This window comes from Mirounga angustirostris, unplaced genomic scaffold (genome assembly GCF_029215605.1).
Source record: "Mirounga angustirostris isolate CCGP_5_RB_7025 unplaced genomic scaffold, mMirAng1.0.hap1 SCAF_4, whole genome shotgun sequence".
NCBI classification, from domain to species: Eukaryota; Metazoa; Chordata; class Mammalia; order Carnivora; family Phocidae; genus Mirounga; species Mirounga angustirostris.
In genome coordinates this window covers 82150296-82165237 of record NW_026991712.1, presented here as the reverse complement: position 1 = coordinate 82165237, position 14942 = coordinate 82150296, and the positions used below count along the sequence as shown (strand labels likewise).

The following is a 14942-nucleotide window of genomic DNA, read 5'->3' as shown; positions in this document are numbered from 1 at the left end:
AAACTAGGGTCTTTACAAATAATGAGCATCAGAAATAGTAAGTATAAAATGACTTTTTCTCTCCTCTAAGTTCTTTCAAATATGTATGACTTTTTTTTTTTCTTAAAGATTTTATTTATTTATTTGAGAGAGAGAGAATGAGAGAGAGAGAACACATGAGAGGGGATAGGGTCAGAGGACGAAGCAGACTCCCTGCCGAGCAGGGAGCCTGATGCAGGACTCGATCCAGGGACTCCAGGATCATGACCTGAGCTGAAGGCAGTCGCTTAACCAACTGAGCCACCCAGGCGCCCCTGACTGCTTTGTTTTATATATTAAAGCAAAAATATAATATTATCTATTAGTGTTTTCACTATATGCTACGTCATACATTATATCGACATATAATAATAAAAAGGACATTTCATCAGGAAGACCTAGCAATTACTGATATGTATATGCCTAATAACAAAGTTCAAAATACAATAAGTAAAACTAGAATTAAAGAGAAAAATAGACAATTTCACAAAGTAAGAGATTTTGAAATCCCTATGTATCTCAGCAGCTGATGGGATAGACCAAAAAATCAATAAAGACATAGAGTTCTGAAAACTACCATCAACCACCTTGATCTAATTGAAATTTATAAACATTACATCTAAGAACAGCATAATATACAGGATTTTCAAGTACACATAGTATATTTACTAAAATAGACCATATGCTAAACTGTAAAACAAGTCTCAATAAATTTTAAAAAGCTAAAACCATGCAGTGTGTTTTGTGACCACTGTGGAATTGAGAAATTAATAAGAGACAAAAAACCCTCACCTATTTGGAAATTAAACAAAGCACTTATAACTATTCCAAGGATCAAAAATGAAATCACATGAGAATTAGAAAATATTTTTTAAGATTTTATTTATTTATTATTTATTTAATTTATTTTAGAGAGAGCACATGTGCAAGCTGCGTGGTGGGGTGGGTGGAGAGGGAGAAAGAATCTCAAGCAGAATCTCAAGCAGACTCTGCTGAGTGCAAGGCCTGATATGGGGCTTGATCCCATGACTCTGAGATCATGACCTGAGCCAAAATCAGGAGTCAGACACTCAACCAACTGAGCCACCCAAGAGCCCCAGAGAATTAGAAAATATTTTAAACTAAGTGATAATGTAAATACTATATATCAAAATTTGCAGTATGCAGCAAGCAGAGCTTAGAGGGATGCATGTAACTTTAAATGTTTAGATGAGGGGAAAAAAGTATAAAATCAACCATCAAAGTTTCCACCTTAAGAAACTAAAAAAAGAAGAGCAAAGTAAGTCAAAAGTAAGTTGAAAGAAGAAAATACTAAAGATGAGACCAGAAATCAATGAAATAGAACACAGATACTAAAGAAAATTAGCAAAGTCGAAAGCTGGTCCTTTGAGAAGATCAACAGAATTGACAAACCTCTAGCTAGACTGATCAAGAAAAAACAGAGAACACAAATCACCAGTATCAGGAGTGAAAAAGGGGTTCCCACCACAGATACTGCAAGTAATAAAAAAATAAGAGAATAATATGAGCAACTTTATGTGAACAATTTGACAACTTAAATGAAATGGAAAAATATAGTGAAAAATACAATTTAATAAAATCGACACAAAAAGAAATAGAAAATTTAAATAGCCCCATCTACCGAAGAAATTACATGCATTATCAAAAATCTTACCTAAGGAAAACTACTAATGTCTCACTGGTGAATTCTATCAAATATTCATGTAAGAAATAAGAAGGATCTTCTTACATAAACTTTTTCCAAGAAGAAAGAAGGGAACATGTCCAACTTATTTTATAACCTAATACCAAAACCTGACAAAGACATTATAAAAAAGAAAATTACAAACCAATATCCCACTTGAATATACACAATAAAATTCTTAACAAAATGTTAGCAAATCTGAGAATATATAAAAAGGATCATTGTAATGACACAAGATTTACCCTCAAAATGCAACATTTGTTTCATATTCAAAAATCAGTCAATGTAATAAACTACAAGGAAGACTGGCACCACCAAGATGGTGACATAGGTCAGTCTTGACTTCAGTCTCCCTCAAAAAACAAAAACAAAAACAAAACCAAACAAAACCAACTAACTACTATTCATAGACAAGACACCATTGAGAAAATCTTAGAACACAGGGATAAGCCTGAAACACCACAGAGACTCAGATGGATCACATAGGAAGAGAAAAAGAAGTAGCTACTGTATGACTGTATGGTCCCTACCTCAGGATGGGACAGTACCACACCAAGAGGGCTCTGCCCCCAAGTCTGAAGTTTTTCCAGTAGGAAAAATGTCCTCCCCGAGAGGGACATCTAGTTTGCAAATCAGGAAGCCCGCTTGGGTCTCATCTCTTAGGGATCATGAAGGAACCTGCAGCAGGACTTGATGACTGGGAATCAGACTGTGACAGAAAGGGGGTTTGGGCTTACAGCAACCAGCACTCAGATCTTGGCAGACTGAGTTCCTATTCATAGCAGTGCCCAAGTAGAAATTCTAACCAGTGGCTTGGCTTATCTGTGGAGCCAACACAGTGGCCCAGTCTGACCAGGGAAGTAGGCAGGGCACAGGTCTGCCTGATGTTAGACCCCAAACAACAAGCTACTCTGCCAGGGGAGGGAAGCTAATTTATAGCTCCACCTATTTCTGAGTGTCACTCTTGGTTCTGTCCTACCTGACCATGAAACTTGATTAGAGCACCTAGGAAGCTGCTTAACCCAGCAGCACTGGGGCAGAAAGTCCACACAAGCAGAGAGTCCTGCCTGTTTACAGAGCCAAGCCAGTGGCCCCAACTGCTGCACAGTTCTGCCTAATTTGCTTCCCAAATAAGAGCCTTGCCTGCTTTGGTATCTGTTCCATGTCCCCCATCCATGCAGGGAAGGTAATTAGCCCCACCCACTGATGAATACAGCCTCCAACCCTGCCAATCCTATCCAATCCCAGTTCCTGGGAATCTGTGAAGCTAACCCTTCAACTCCTATTAAATTGGCACTTGAATGGAGAGCCAGATCAGCAGCCCTGTGTCTACAGAGGCAATATGGTGACCCCATCTGACTAGAGCTTGGTGCACAGTTCTGCCTGATTTGGTCTCCTAAACAAAGACCCTTGCAAGCCCTAAGGGCCTGTTCTGAAGTCCCAACCAGACAAGGAAGTGACTTTATAGCCCCACCACTGCTGAATACAGCCTCCAACCTAACCAGAGCTGACCAGGAATCTGCATAGTCCATCCTGCAACTGTGATTATAGCAGCACTTCAGCAGAGCACCTGATGGGTGGCCCTATCCATCTATAGAGCCAGGACAGTGGTCCACCAGGCCACAGAACTTGGTACACAGGTCTGCTTAATATGGTTCCCAAACAAGAAACTTGCCCATCTTGGGGCTTGTATAATGACCCTGCATGGGCAGGGAAACTCATTTGTTTAAACCCACTACTGAATAGAACCTTCAGCTTGCCTGCCCATGGAATCTAACCAGAGTACACAGGAAGCTGTGTAGCCCATCCCATAGCTCCACTTACAGTAGTACTTGAGCAAAGAGAATAGCCAGTACTTCTCCCTCTCTGCAGGGCAAAATGTGGCCCCCTCTGGCAGGAAAATGCAGCGTTCATCCCTGCCCGATTTGGGCCCCTAAACAAAGCTCTGCTGGCCTTGGGGCCAATTTGCTGTCCCACCTTGGGGTGAGGGGAAGCTAATTCAGAGCCCTGCCCACTGCTGAGTATAGTACCTAGTCCTGACTGTCTAGAACACTGACCAGAGAAGAAAGGAAACTGCAGAGACCATCCTACAGCTGCACTTCAGCAGGGAAACAAGTCAGCAGTTCTTTTCAGTTGTTTGCAGCCAGTGGCAACCACCCTACCCCAACTGCAGAACCTGGGCAGTGGCCTCACCCTAAAACATATCCTAAGATAATCCCCACCTGCTCAAGGATGCTACCAGCTGACACATCCAGAACCCCAAGCTGAGCTGACTGGTGAAGGACTGTTTCTGTCAAAGCAAACCTGTAAAGTCTGGAGGAAGAGACAACTTACTCAATTGTGCAGACACCAATGTAAGAAATCAGGATCATGAAATATCAGATAAACATGACACCACCAAAGGAAAATAACAAAGCTATAATAAATGACCCTAAAGATATGGAGATCTATGAAATGTCAGAAAAAGAATTCAGAGTAATACTTTTATAGAAATTTAGTGAACTACAAGAATAGAGAAACAGACAATTAAATGAAATTAGGAAAACAATGCATGAACAAAATGAGAAGTTCTATAACAACAACAACAAAATAAAACAAAACAAAAACCAAAAAACCAGTAATCCTAGAGCCAAAGGATACTAAGACTGAATTGATGAATTCACTAGAAAGCTTCAAAAGCAGACCTGACCATGCAGAAGAATCAGTGAAATCAACCAGAGAAGCCCCCTCCCCCCCCCAAAAAGATAAAGATAAAGAGTAAAGAAAGTCTATGGACTTATGGGGCAGCAAAATGAAATAATAAACCCATTATGGGAATGCTAGGAGAAGAGAAAGGGACATAAAGTATATTTAAAACAATAATGGCTGAAAACTTCTCACAAACCTGAGCAGAGAAATGGATTTCCAGATCCATGAGGCCCAAGGGACCCCAAATAGATTGAATCTGAACAGGACTACACCAAGACACATAATTAAATTATCAAAAGTCAAAGACAGACTTTCTGAAAGTAGCAAAAGTGACACATCATATACAAGGGAACCTCCATATAAGACTATAGGTGGAGTTCTCAAAAGAAACTTTTCAGGCCAGAAGACAATGGAATGATATATTCAAAATATTGAAAGAAAAAGCCTGTCAACCAAGAATACTATACCTGGCAAACGTGTCCTTCAAAAATGAAGGAGAAATAAAGACTTTCCTGAACAATCAGAAGTTAAGGGAGTATATTCACCACTAGACCTGGCTTATAAGAAATGCTAAAGGGAGGGGGTGCCTGGGTGGCTCAGATGGTTAAGCGTCTGCCTTTGGCTCAGGTCATGATCCTGGAGTCCCGGGACTGAGTCCCACATCGGGCTCCCTGCTCAGCGGGGAGTCTGCTTCTCCTCCCTCTGACCCTCCTCCCTCTCCTGCTCTCTGTCTCTCGTTCTCGCTCTCTCAAATAAATAAATAAAATCTTTAAAAAAAAAAAATGCTAAAGGGAGTTCTTCAAGTAGAAATAAACCACTGCTAATTAATATCATAAAACATGTGAAGTTATACAAAACTCACAGGTAATGGTAAATATAGAGCCAAAGAAAGATTCTCTAATATGGTAATGGTGGTAATTCACTTATAATGCTGTTTAAATTAAAAAAAAAACAAATGTATTAAAAACCATAACTACAGTAATCTGTTATTAGATGCACAATGTAAAAATATATAAATTATAACATCAACAACCTAATACGTGAGGAGCATGAGGAAGTAAAAGTGTAAAAATTTAAAAATGCTATCACAGTTGTCAGCTTATAATAGGATATTATAAGGTACTTTATGTAAGTCTCATGGTAAACACAGAGGAAAGGCCTTAGTAATTACAAAAGATCATGATAAAGAAGTCAAAGTATATCCATACAAACAGTCATCAAATCACAAAAGACAGCAAGATAAGAAGGAACAATAGATCTACAAAACTGTCAGAGAACAAAATGGCAAAAGTAAGCCCTTACCTATCAATAACTACTTTAAATGTAAATGGATTAAATTCTCCAATCAAAAGACATAGAATGGCTGAATTAATAAAAAAACAAAATCCAACAATATGCTGCACACAAGGGACTCACTTTAGCTTTAAAGACAACACTGATTGAGAGTGAAGGCATAGAAAGAGATATTTCAAGCAAATGGTAACCAAAAAAAAAAAAAAAAAAAAAATCAGAGGTAGCTATACTAAATCTGACAAAACAGACCTTAAGCTAACCAGAGTAAAAAGATGCAAAGAAGGTCATTATATAATGATAAAGTGGTCAATCCATCAAGAAGATATAACAATTGTAAATATTTAGGCACCTAACACTGGAGCACGCAAATATATAAAGCAAATACTAAAAGGAAAATTAGAGAATAATACAGTAATAGTTGGAGACTTTAATATCTCACTTTCAAAATGGACAGATCATTCAGAGAGTCAATAAGGAAACAGTGTTTGTGCACAACACTATAGACAAAACTATAGACTACAGACCTAACAAACATAAACCATGGAGAAAAAGCGTATGATCAATTAAATAGATGCAGAAAAAAAGCATTTGATAAAATTCAACACCCATGCATTCGTTAGAAAAGTAAAAATGCTGAAGAAGCTCAAATTTGAATTGGGAAAGCTCATGGAGCTTCATGGTGAAGGTAGTAGTTCTGGAAAAGCTTCTGGGGATGAGACTGGTGCTAAAGTTGAACGAGCTGATGGATATGACCTACCAGTCCAAGAATCTGTTTAAAAGTCAGACATTTAATGGTGACAAATAAAAAATCATATTTGTGATGTTAAAAAAAAAAAAGAAAAAGATAAAACTCAGAAAATATGAACAGCAAATAACTGGAACACTGCTGAAAAACATAAAATACCTAGGAACAAATCTAACAAAAGACATCTAAGAATCCTTATCAAAAAAAAAAAAGTCACTGAAATTAAAGGAAGAGGTAAAACTTTTACTTTTTGCAGGTGACATAACACTATATACAGAAAACGATAAAGATGCCAACAAAAAAACTATTAGCAGTATTAAATGAATTCAGTAAAGCTGTAGGATACAAAATATACAGAAACCTACGGCATTTCTATACACTAATAATGAAGTAGTAGAAAGAGAAATTAAGAAAACAATCCTATTTACAAATAAATACACTGTAAGGAATAAAATATCTAGGAATAAACTTAACCAAGGAGGTGAAAGATCTGTACTTGGAAAACTATAAAACACTGATTAAAAAAAATGGGGGTGCCTGGGTGGCTCAGTAGTTAAGCATCTGCCTTCGGCTCAGGTCATGATCCCAGGGTCCTGGGACCGAGCCCTACATTGGACTCTCTGCTTGGCAGGAAGCCTGCTTCTCCCTTCCCCCCCACCCCCCGCTTCTGTTTCCTCTCTCACTGTGTCTCTGTCAAATAAATAAATAAAATCTTTAAAAAAAAAAAAAAATGAACAGGACAGAAACTAATGGAAAGATATTCCATGCTCATGGATTAGAAGAACCAGTCTTATTAAAATGTCCATACTACCCAAAGCAATCTACAGATTTAATGCAATCCCTATCGAAATATCAAAAACATTTTTCACAGAACTAGAACAAATAATACTAAAATGTGTATGGAACCATGAAAGATCTCAAATAGCCAAAACAATCTTGAGAAAGAAGAATAAAGCTGGAGGTATCAGAATCCAAGATTTCAAGATATACTACAAAGCTACAGTAGTCAAAGCAGTATTGTACTGGCACAAAAACAGACACACAGATCAATGGAACAGAACAGAAAGTCTAGAAATAAACCCACCCTTACCATATGGTCGATTAACCTATGAAAAAGGAAGCAAGAATATACAACGGGGAAAAGACATGATGCTGGGAAAACTGGTCAGCTACATGCAAAATGTGAAACTGGACGACTTTCTTAAAACATACACAAAAATAAACTGAAAATGGATTAAAGACCTAACTATGAGACCTGAAACCATAAAACTCCTAGAAGAGAACACAGGCAGTAATATCTTTGACATCAGCCATAGAAACAATTTTCCAGATGTCTCCTCTGGCAAGGGCAACAAAAACAAAAATAAACTATTGGGACTATACCAAAATAAAAAAACTTTTGTACAGTGAAGGAAACCACTGACAAAACAAAAAGGCAACCTAATGAATGGAAGAATATGTTTGCAAATGACATATGTGATGAGTTAATATCCAAAATATATAAGAACTTACACAACTCAACACCAAAAAAGCAAATAATCTGATTTTAAAAATGGTCAGATGACCTGAATAGACATTTTTCCAAAGAAGACATACAGATGGCCAACAGACACACGAAAAGATGCTCAAAGTCGCTCATCATCAGGGAAATGCAAGTCAAAACCACAATCAGTAAATAAATAAATAGAGAAGAGAAGGCTCTTCCTTACATTAAGAGGTAGACCTCATTGTCTACACCTGTCTACACCTGTCAGAGTGATCAAAATAAAACACACAAGAAATAACAAGTATTGGTGAGGATGTGGAGAAAAAGAAACCCTCATGCACTGTTGGTAGGAATGTAAACTGGTGCAGCCACTGTGGAAAACAGTATGGGGGGGGTTTCTCAAAAAATTAAAAACAGAGCGTCCATGTGATCCTGGAACTTCACTACTGGGTATCTGAAGAAAACGAAAACACTAATTTGAAAAGACATCTGCACTCCTATGTTTAATGCAGCATTATTTACAATAGCCAAGATATGGAAGCAACCTAAGTGTCTGCTGACGGATGAATGGATACTAAAGATGTGGTATGTATACAATGGAATATTACTCAGTCATAAAAAGGAATTAAATCTTGCCATTTGTAATAAAATGGATGTACCTAGAGAGTATAATGCTAAGTGAAATAAGTCAGAGAAAGACAAATACTATATGATTTCATTCATATCTAGAATTTAAGAAACAAATGAACAAACAAAAAAACCAGACAAACAAAAAACAGACTCTTAACTACAGAGAACATACTGGGGGTTGCCAGAGTGGAGATGGGTGGGGCGTGGGTGAAATAGATAAAGGGAATTAAGAGTACGCTTAAAATGAAAAGAAAAATTTTTTTTAAAGAAACCTAAATAAACCTAATTAGAAAGACATATATTCATGAACTGGAGAACTCTATATTGCTAAGATGGCAATTCCCAAACTTGATCTAGTCAACAAAATCCCAAAATGTCAGTGCTTTTGTTTTTGGTAGAAATTGACAAGCAGTTTTCTAAAATGTATAAATAAATATAAATAACCTAAAACAAAGTAATTTTCATAAAGAAAAAGAAAGCTGGAGTACTCACCTATGTGATTCAAGACATAAAGCAACAGTAATGAAGAGAGTTTGATATATGAAAAAAAATGTATATATAAACAAGTAATAGAATAGAGTATTCAAAAACAGACCCACACACATATGGTCATTGATTTTCAAAAAAGCTGTTGAGGCAATTCAATTATGAAAAGACTTTTGAACAATGGGACTAGACAACTAGATAGCCATATGAAAAAGCTATATGAACATAACACCATCTACAAATATAATCTTTGGATCATAGACCTAAATGTAAGAACTAAAACTATAACATTTCTAGAAAAAACATGGAATAATTTTGCAAGATGTGCCTGTAATATCAGTTTGAAGGGGCTCCTGCTGGCCAAATCTGAGACAATTTGAACATGATATAAATAAGAACATTAATGGATTATATTCCATTAAATAAAACTGGAATCCATGATTCTATATTGGTAACTAAAATTTAAGTAAGTGAATAAATAAATAGAGAAGAGAAGGCTCTTCCTTACACTAAGATGTAGACTGATAAACACGGAACAAGTGGTGGATTTAGAAAATCATCACCTTGCAACTATCATTGTCAAGATTGGCTTTGGCTAACAGTCATGCACAGATGCAAAATATAAAGGATTAAGTCTTATGAGAAGCAGGATATATGCATGTTTCAAACAATCTCTCACATTGCTGAATGTGAGAAAAAAACTAGGCATTAAAACAACAACAAATCCCAAGCATTACACACTGGAGAGACCAGACAATATTTTTTCTGAGTTGTGCTTTTTTATTTTCTTATGTATGTATTTAAGGTTTTAATTTTAATTCCAGTTGGTTAACAATCTTACAGTAAAGATGTATAATATAGTGATTCAACACTTACATACATATATCATCCAGTGCTCATCATAAGTGCACTCCTTAATCCCCATCACCTATTTAACCCTTCCCCCCACCCGCCTCCCCTCTGGTAACCATCAATTTGTTCTCTGTAGTTGAGTTTGTTTCTTGGCTTGCCTATTTCCCTTTGCTTGTTTGTTTTGTTTCTTAAATTTCACATACGAGTGAAATAAATATGGTATTTCTCTTTCTTTGAATGACTCATTTTGCTTAATATAATACTCTCTAGCTCCATCCATGTTAATGCAAATGGCAAGATTTTGTTCCTTTTTATGTCTGAGTAATATTCCATTGTGTGTGTGTGTGTGTGTGTGTGTATACACACACACTACATCTTCTTTATTTGTCAGTGGATGGACACTTGGGCTGTTTCATACTTTGGCTATTGCAGATAATGCTGCTATAAATATTCGGGTGCACATATACCTCTAAGTTATTATTTTTGTATCCTTTGGGTAAATACCTAGTAGTGCAATTGCTAGACTGCATAGTACTTCTATTTTTAACTTTTTGAGGAACCTTCTTACTGTTTTCCACAGTGGCTGCACCAATTTGTATTTCCACCAACAGTGCAAGAGAGTTCCCCTTTCCCTCTATCCTTGCCAACACCTGTTATTTCTTATATTGTTGATTTAGCCATTCTGACAGGTATGAGGTGATATCTTATTGTAGTTTTGATCTGTATTTCCCTGATGATGAGTGATGTCAAACATCTTTCCATGTGAGAGACCAGACAATATTTTAACCAGGCAATAAAAATTACTATCTCCAGTAAAAAGCACGTGGACACTCTGTGCTTCCAGATGTGATACCCTGAGAATAATACTTTAGTTAAGTAATATTTTAACTAGGGATGTATCACCTGAATACAAATGTGAGACTACACAGACAAACCCAAATTGACGAACATTCTTCTAAAGTGTCAATGTCATGAAAGATGGCTGAGGAAATGTTTCAGATTAAGAGGCCAGAAAGACATATTGATTAAATGCAGTATGAGATTCTGGACGGGATTCTGTCTTAGAAGGGGATAAAATGCTTCAAAGAACATTAATGGGACTATTGACAAAACGGAAATTGGGGCTGTAGATTAAAAATGAAAACAGTGAAGTTATTATTGTACTGAGGTTATATGAGAGAATACTTTTTCTTAGGAAATTTTGTTCCTTTTGTTCCTAGGAAATGTACACTGATGAAGAGATAAAGAGACATATATATGCAACTTAAATTCAAATGGTTCAGAATATGTATGCGTGGGGAGAAAAAAAAAGCTAATGTGGCAACATGTTAAAAATGTTTAAAAACAGTGAATCTGAGTAAAAGATACAGAAGGGAGTTCTAACTTTTCTTATAACTTTTCTATAGATAAGAAGTTATCTCAAAATAAATAGTAAAAAAAAAAATACAAAAAATAAAAACTATAAAAAGTAAAAAACAAAAACAAACCAAAAAAACCCACAAAAAACACTATGGCAGCAGAGGAAATAGGATATAAAGGCAAGGGGTGCCTGCGTGGTGCAGTTGGTTAGGTGTCCGACTCAGGTCGTGATCTCAAGGTCATGAGATCAAGCCCTACATTGGGCTCCGAGCTCAGTGTGAGTCTGCTTCAGATTCTCTCTTCCTCTCCCTCTGCCCCTCCCGCTTATGCTTTCTCTCTCTCTCTCAAATACATACATAAATAAATAAATCTTAAAAAAAAGGATATAATGGCAAGAACACCAAACATAGCGTCACAGTCCTTGAGTCCTAGTTACTGTGTATATTTGCATAAAATAGTTCACAACATCTCTGATTCTGCTGCCTTGTCTCTGAAATATATCTGCCTCATGGATTATCCAGGGTTGTCACAGGGCAAGGAAAAACTGAGCATATGAAATGATCTCAAGCCTGGTAAAGTGATACATACAGTTATGTAAGAGAGTCAGGAGTGTCAAAAATCCAATTTATAATAGAATAAAAAAATCACTGAGCAGTGTTTTCTTTGCTGCCATTTCACTAGCTAACATTCAGCCCTGAGACAGAAGCAGATGGACCACTGCCCCCACTGCTCGCCTGCCTTCTCTCACTGCCAGAAGGATGTTCATAACCAACCTCCCAGCACATGACAAATTCAATGTTAGTGGGCTGCAATCTCCTCACAGGGGACAAGCTGGGACAAAAGACACACTGCTGAAATGGAGAGTCTTCTGAGAACTAAGAACTTACATGGGAAATCAGCAAGATGAGAGCTATCTACACTAGACTCAAATCTCACATTTTCCTAAACCATAGTTTTGGAGAAAAGTCTTTCTGGCAATTTCAGAAAAAAATCCATATTCAGATGAAAAAGCTCACATCTTACCGATTTGTGATGATGTCATCCCAGATGTTCATTGGGTCCATTTTAGCATCTGGGTATCTGTTTGTCCAGGTTTTTAGAAGTCTTTTAAGGGGAGCTTGAGATGATAAACTACCTAAAAATATTAGAAGATGACTATATCCACAGCTCAATGACAAGACCAATTTACAAAGTTGGGCTGCCATTAGTAAATAGAAACTTAATTCAAATTTCTTGACCAAATTAAAAACTTTTGTTTTGTCTTTCACAACAGGAACAAAAAGATACCGCAGTAAATCTAATACATTTTGACAATCAAAACTCAATTTCTTAAGGACACAGAGTAAGACTGGGGAAATAAACATACAATTTTTAAATTTAGCATAGGTTCACAGTCCTTCATCCACAATTCCAAAATCTAAAAAAGCACTGAAACTTGAAAAGTTTCATAGGGTTGCAGCCAATTTTCTTGTCGGCAAAATCTGGTCTGAATCAGCATAGGGCTACTTATAGTCTTGGTTTATGCCATTTATGTGAATATTCACCTCTTAAGCTGGAGGGACATCACTGTTGAATGATGGAATACTGCCCCAGACCCTGGTATGTGCACAAGGTTACATCATAATAATTAATAAACAAAGCAATCTGGCCTTAAGAGATTCATGATAACTCTCAAAAATTTAAATCTCACATTACTAATGTTTAAGGCTTTAGTTTTCTCTCTTTCTATTGGTGGGAAAGCAGTGGTTAAGAACACAAGCTTAAATCGGACAGTCCTGGGTTCAAGATCAGAATCTTTTGCACACTAGGTTAGGCAAGTTATTTAACCTATGTTTCTATAAAATGAGATGAAAAAAATCTAAATCCTGTAAGGCTTTCATAAAAACTATGTAATATAGAAAAAAGAGATTAACTTAAGTCCTGGAAAGTAGAAAACACTTAATGAGTGATCATTAACTATGTCATTAACAATATGTACTTGAAAAAGAATTCTCCAAATTTAAAGCAGAGTATGATTAGCTATAGATATATAGGAATACCAGTTTTTATTAGTACTCTGAGAGAGTCTTTCATTTTTATTTTTAATTATTCAGCAAACAAGCTGAAATTCCAATTTATAACTAAGATATATACCTGATGCAAAGATGTACTCTTTCCCTTTGACTCTGGGTGGCCTCCCATAGGTGCCGGGATAAAATCTACTTGCTGGCAGCAGAAAGACCTTCAGGGTCTGCACACTGCCACCAGCAGCTTCACCTCCCCTCAGGCCAGGGCATGTGGCACCCAGTCATTGAACTTCCAGCCCATCTGGACACTGCAGGCTTTCTATAAGACAGACCTTCTGCGAGTCTTTTACACACTCAACTCAGGCACTTCCTCCAGGAACCTCCTGCACCCTTCAGTCCAGGGCATATTCTGTTATCTGTATTTGACATGGGACTTCCCTGCCTCAGTAGGATCACACTGTGTGGGGATTACCCCACTCTTTTGAAAGCTTTTTCAAGCTAGGCAATATGTTTTATTTGGCTTTGCATCCCCAGTGTCTAGAATAGTGCTTGACCATTTTAAACATTTATTTCAATGATGTCAAAATATATATTTGTAGAATGAACTCAAGGTATTTTCTAACCCATATGTTAAGAAACATGTACTTTCACTAAGTAAAAAAAAAAATCATACCAAAATTTTTCCATAATTATAAAAGAAAAAATGGCAGGTTAAAAAAAATTACCTTGTCTGCTTATAAAACTGATGAACTCCTGAATTTCTATTATAGTTTGTACAGACTGCAATTTGGTGAGTCTACTTCTGTGTAAGAGGACATCAATACTTGAGTAATTCTAGAAAAAAGATATTTAACATTGTTTATAAATCAATTTACTACTTTAAATTTTAATACAGTTCCCTAAAACATAAAATATCACGACTACCCTACATCAATTACAAAATGTGTCTCAGAGTAGTTAATAGTTAACTCACAGAAATAATTAACAAATGGTTTAAGTTTTTAAAAATAATTTAGGTTTTTAATCACATTTTGGTTCAAAGAAGTCAATAAAATCAATATAATTAGGCATTGTTGCCTCTATTCACCACCAATTTTTAAAAATCACTATGTCCTATAATATAAAACTGCCAACAACAGAAGTCAATTACTTCTTCGATAAACTTCCCCTTGAATGTACTAAACAAATTCAAAATTTTGGGTGCCTGGTTGGCTCAGTTGGTTGAGTGACCAACTCTTGATCTTGGCTCAGATCTTGATTTCACTGTCGTGAGTTCAAGCCCCACAATGGCTCCAAACTGGCCATGGAGCCTACTTAAAAAATAAAATTACACCAGTTAGAATGACAAAAATTGACAAGGCAAGAAACAACAATGTTGGAGAGGTTGTGGAGAAAGGGGAACCCTCTTACACTGTTGGTGGGAATGCAGGTTGGTACAGACACTTTGGAAAACAGTGTGGGGGGGCCTCAAAAAATTAAAAATAGAGCTACCCTATGACCCAGCAATTGTACTCCTGGGTATTTACCCCAAAGACACAGATGTAGTGAAAAGAAGGGCCATATGCACCCCAATGTTCATAGCAGCAATGTCCACAATAGCCAAACTGTGGAAAGAGCCGAGATGTCCTTCAACAGATGAATGGATAAAGAAGATGTGGTCCATATATATAATGG

General features: G+C 36.7%; 1 protein-coding gene across 4 annotated transcripts in view; it reads right to left on the bottom strand.

Annotated features, from left to right (window-relative positions):
• PRKDC (protein kinase, DNA-activated, catalytic subunit) overlaps positions 1-14942 on the bottom strand; it is a 244993-nt gene that overhangs the window by 41647 nt on the left and 188404 nt on the right. For all 4 annotated transcript variants that reach the window (XM_064588357.1, XM_064588358.1, XM_064588359.1 and 1 more), the window contains 2 exons: positions 13994-14102; positions 12286-12397 (listed from right to left, as the gene is read on the bottom strand). In XM_064588357.1, the coding sequence (XP_064444427.1) occupies positions 12286-12397; positions 13994-14102 (221 nt within the window). The remainder of the gene's footprint in view (positions 1-12285; positions 12398-13993; positions 14103-14942) is intronic.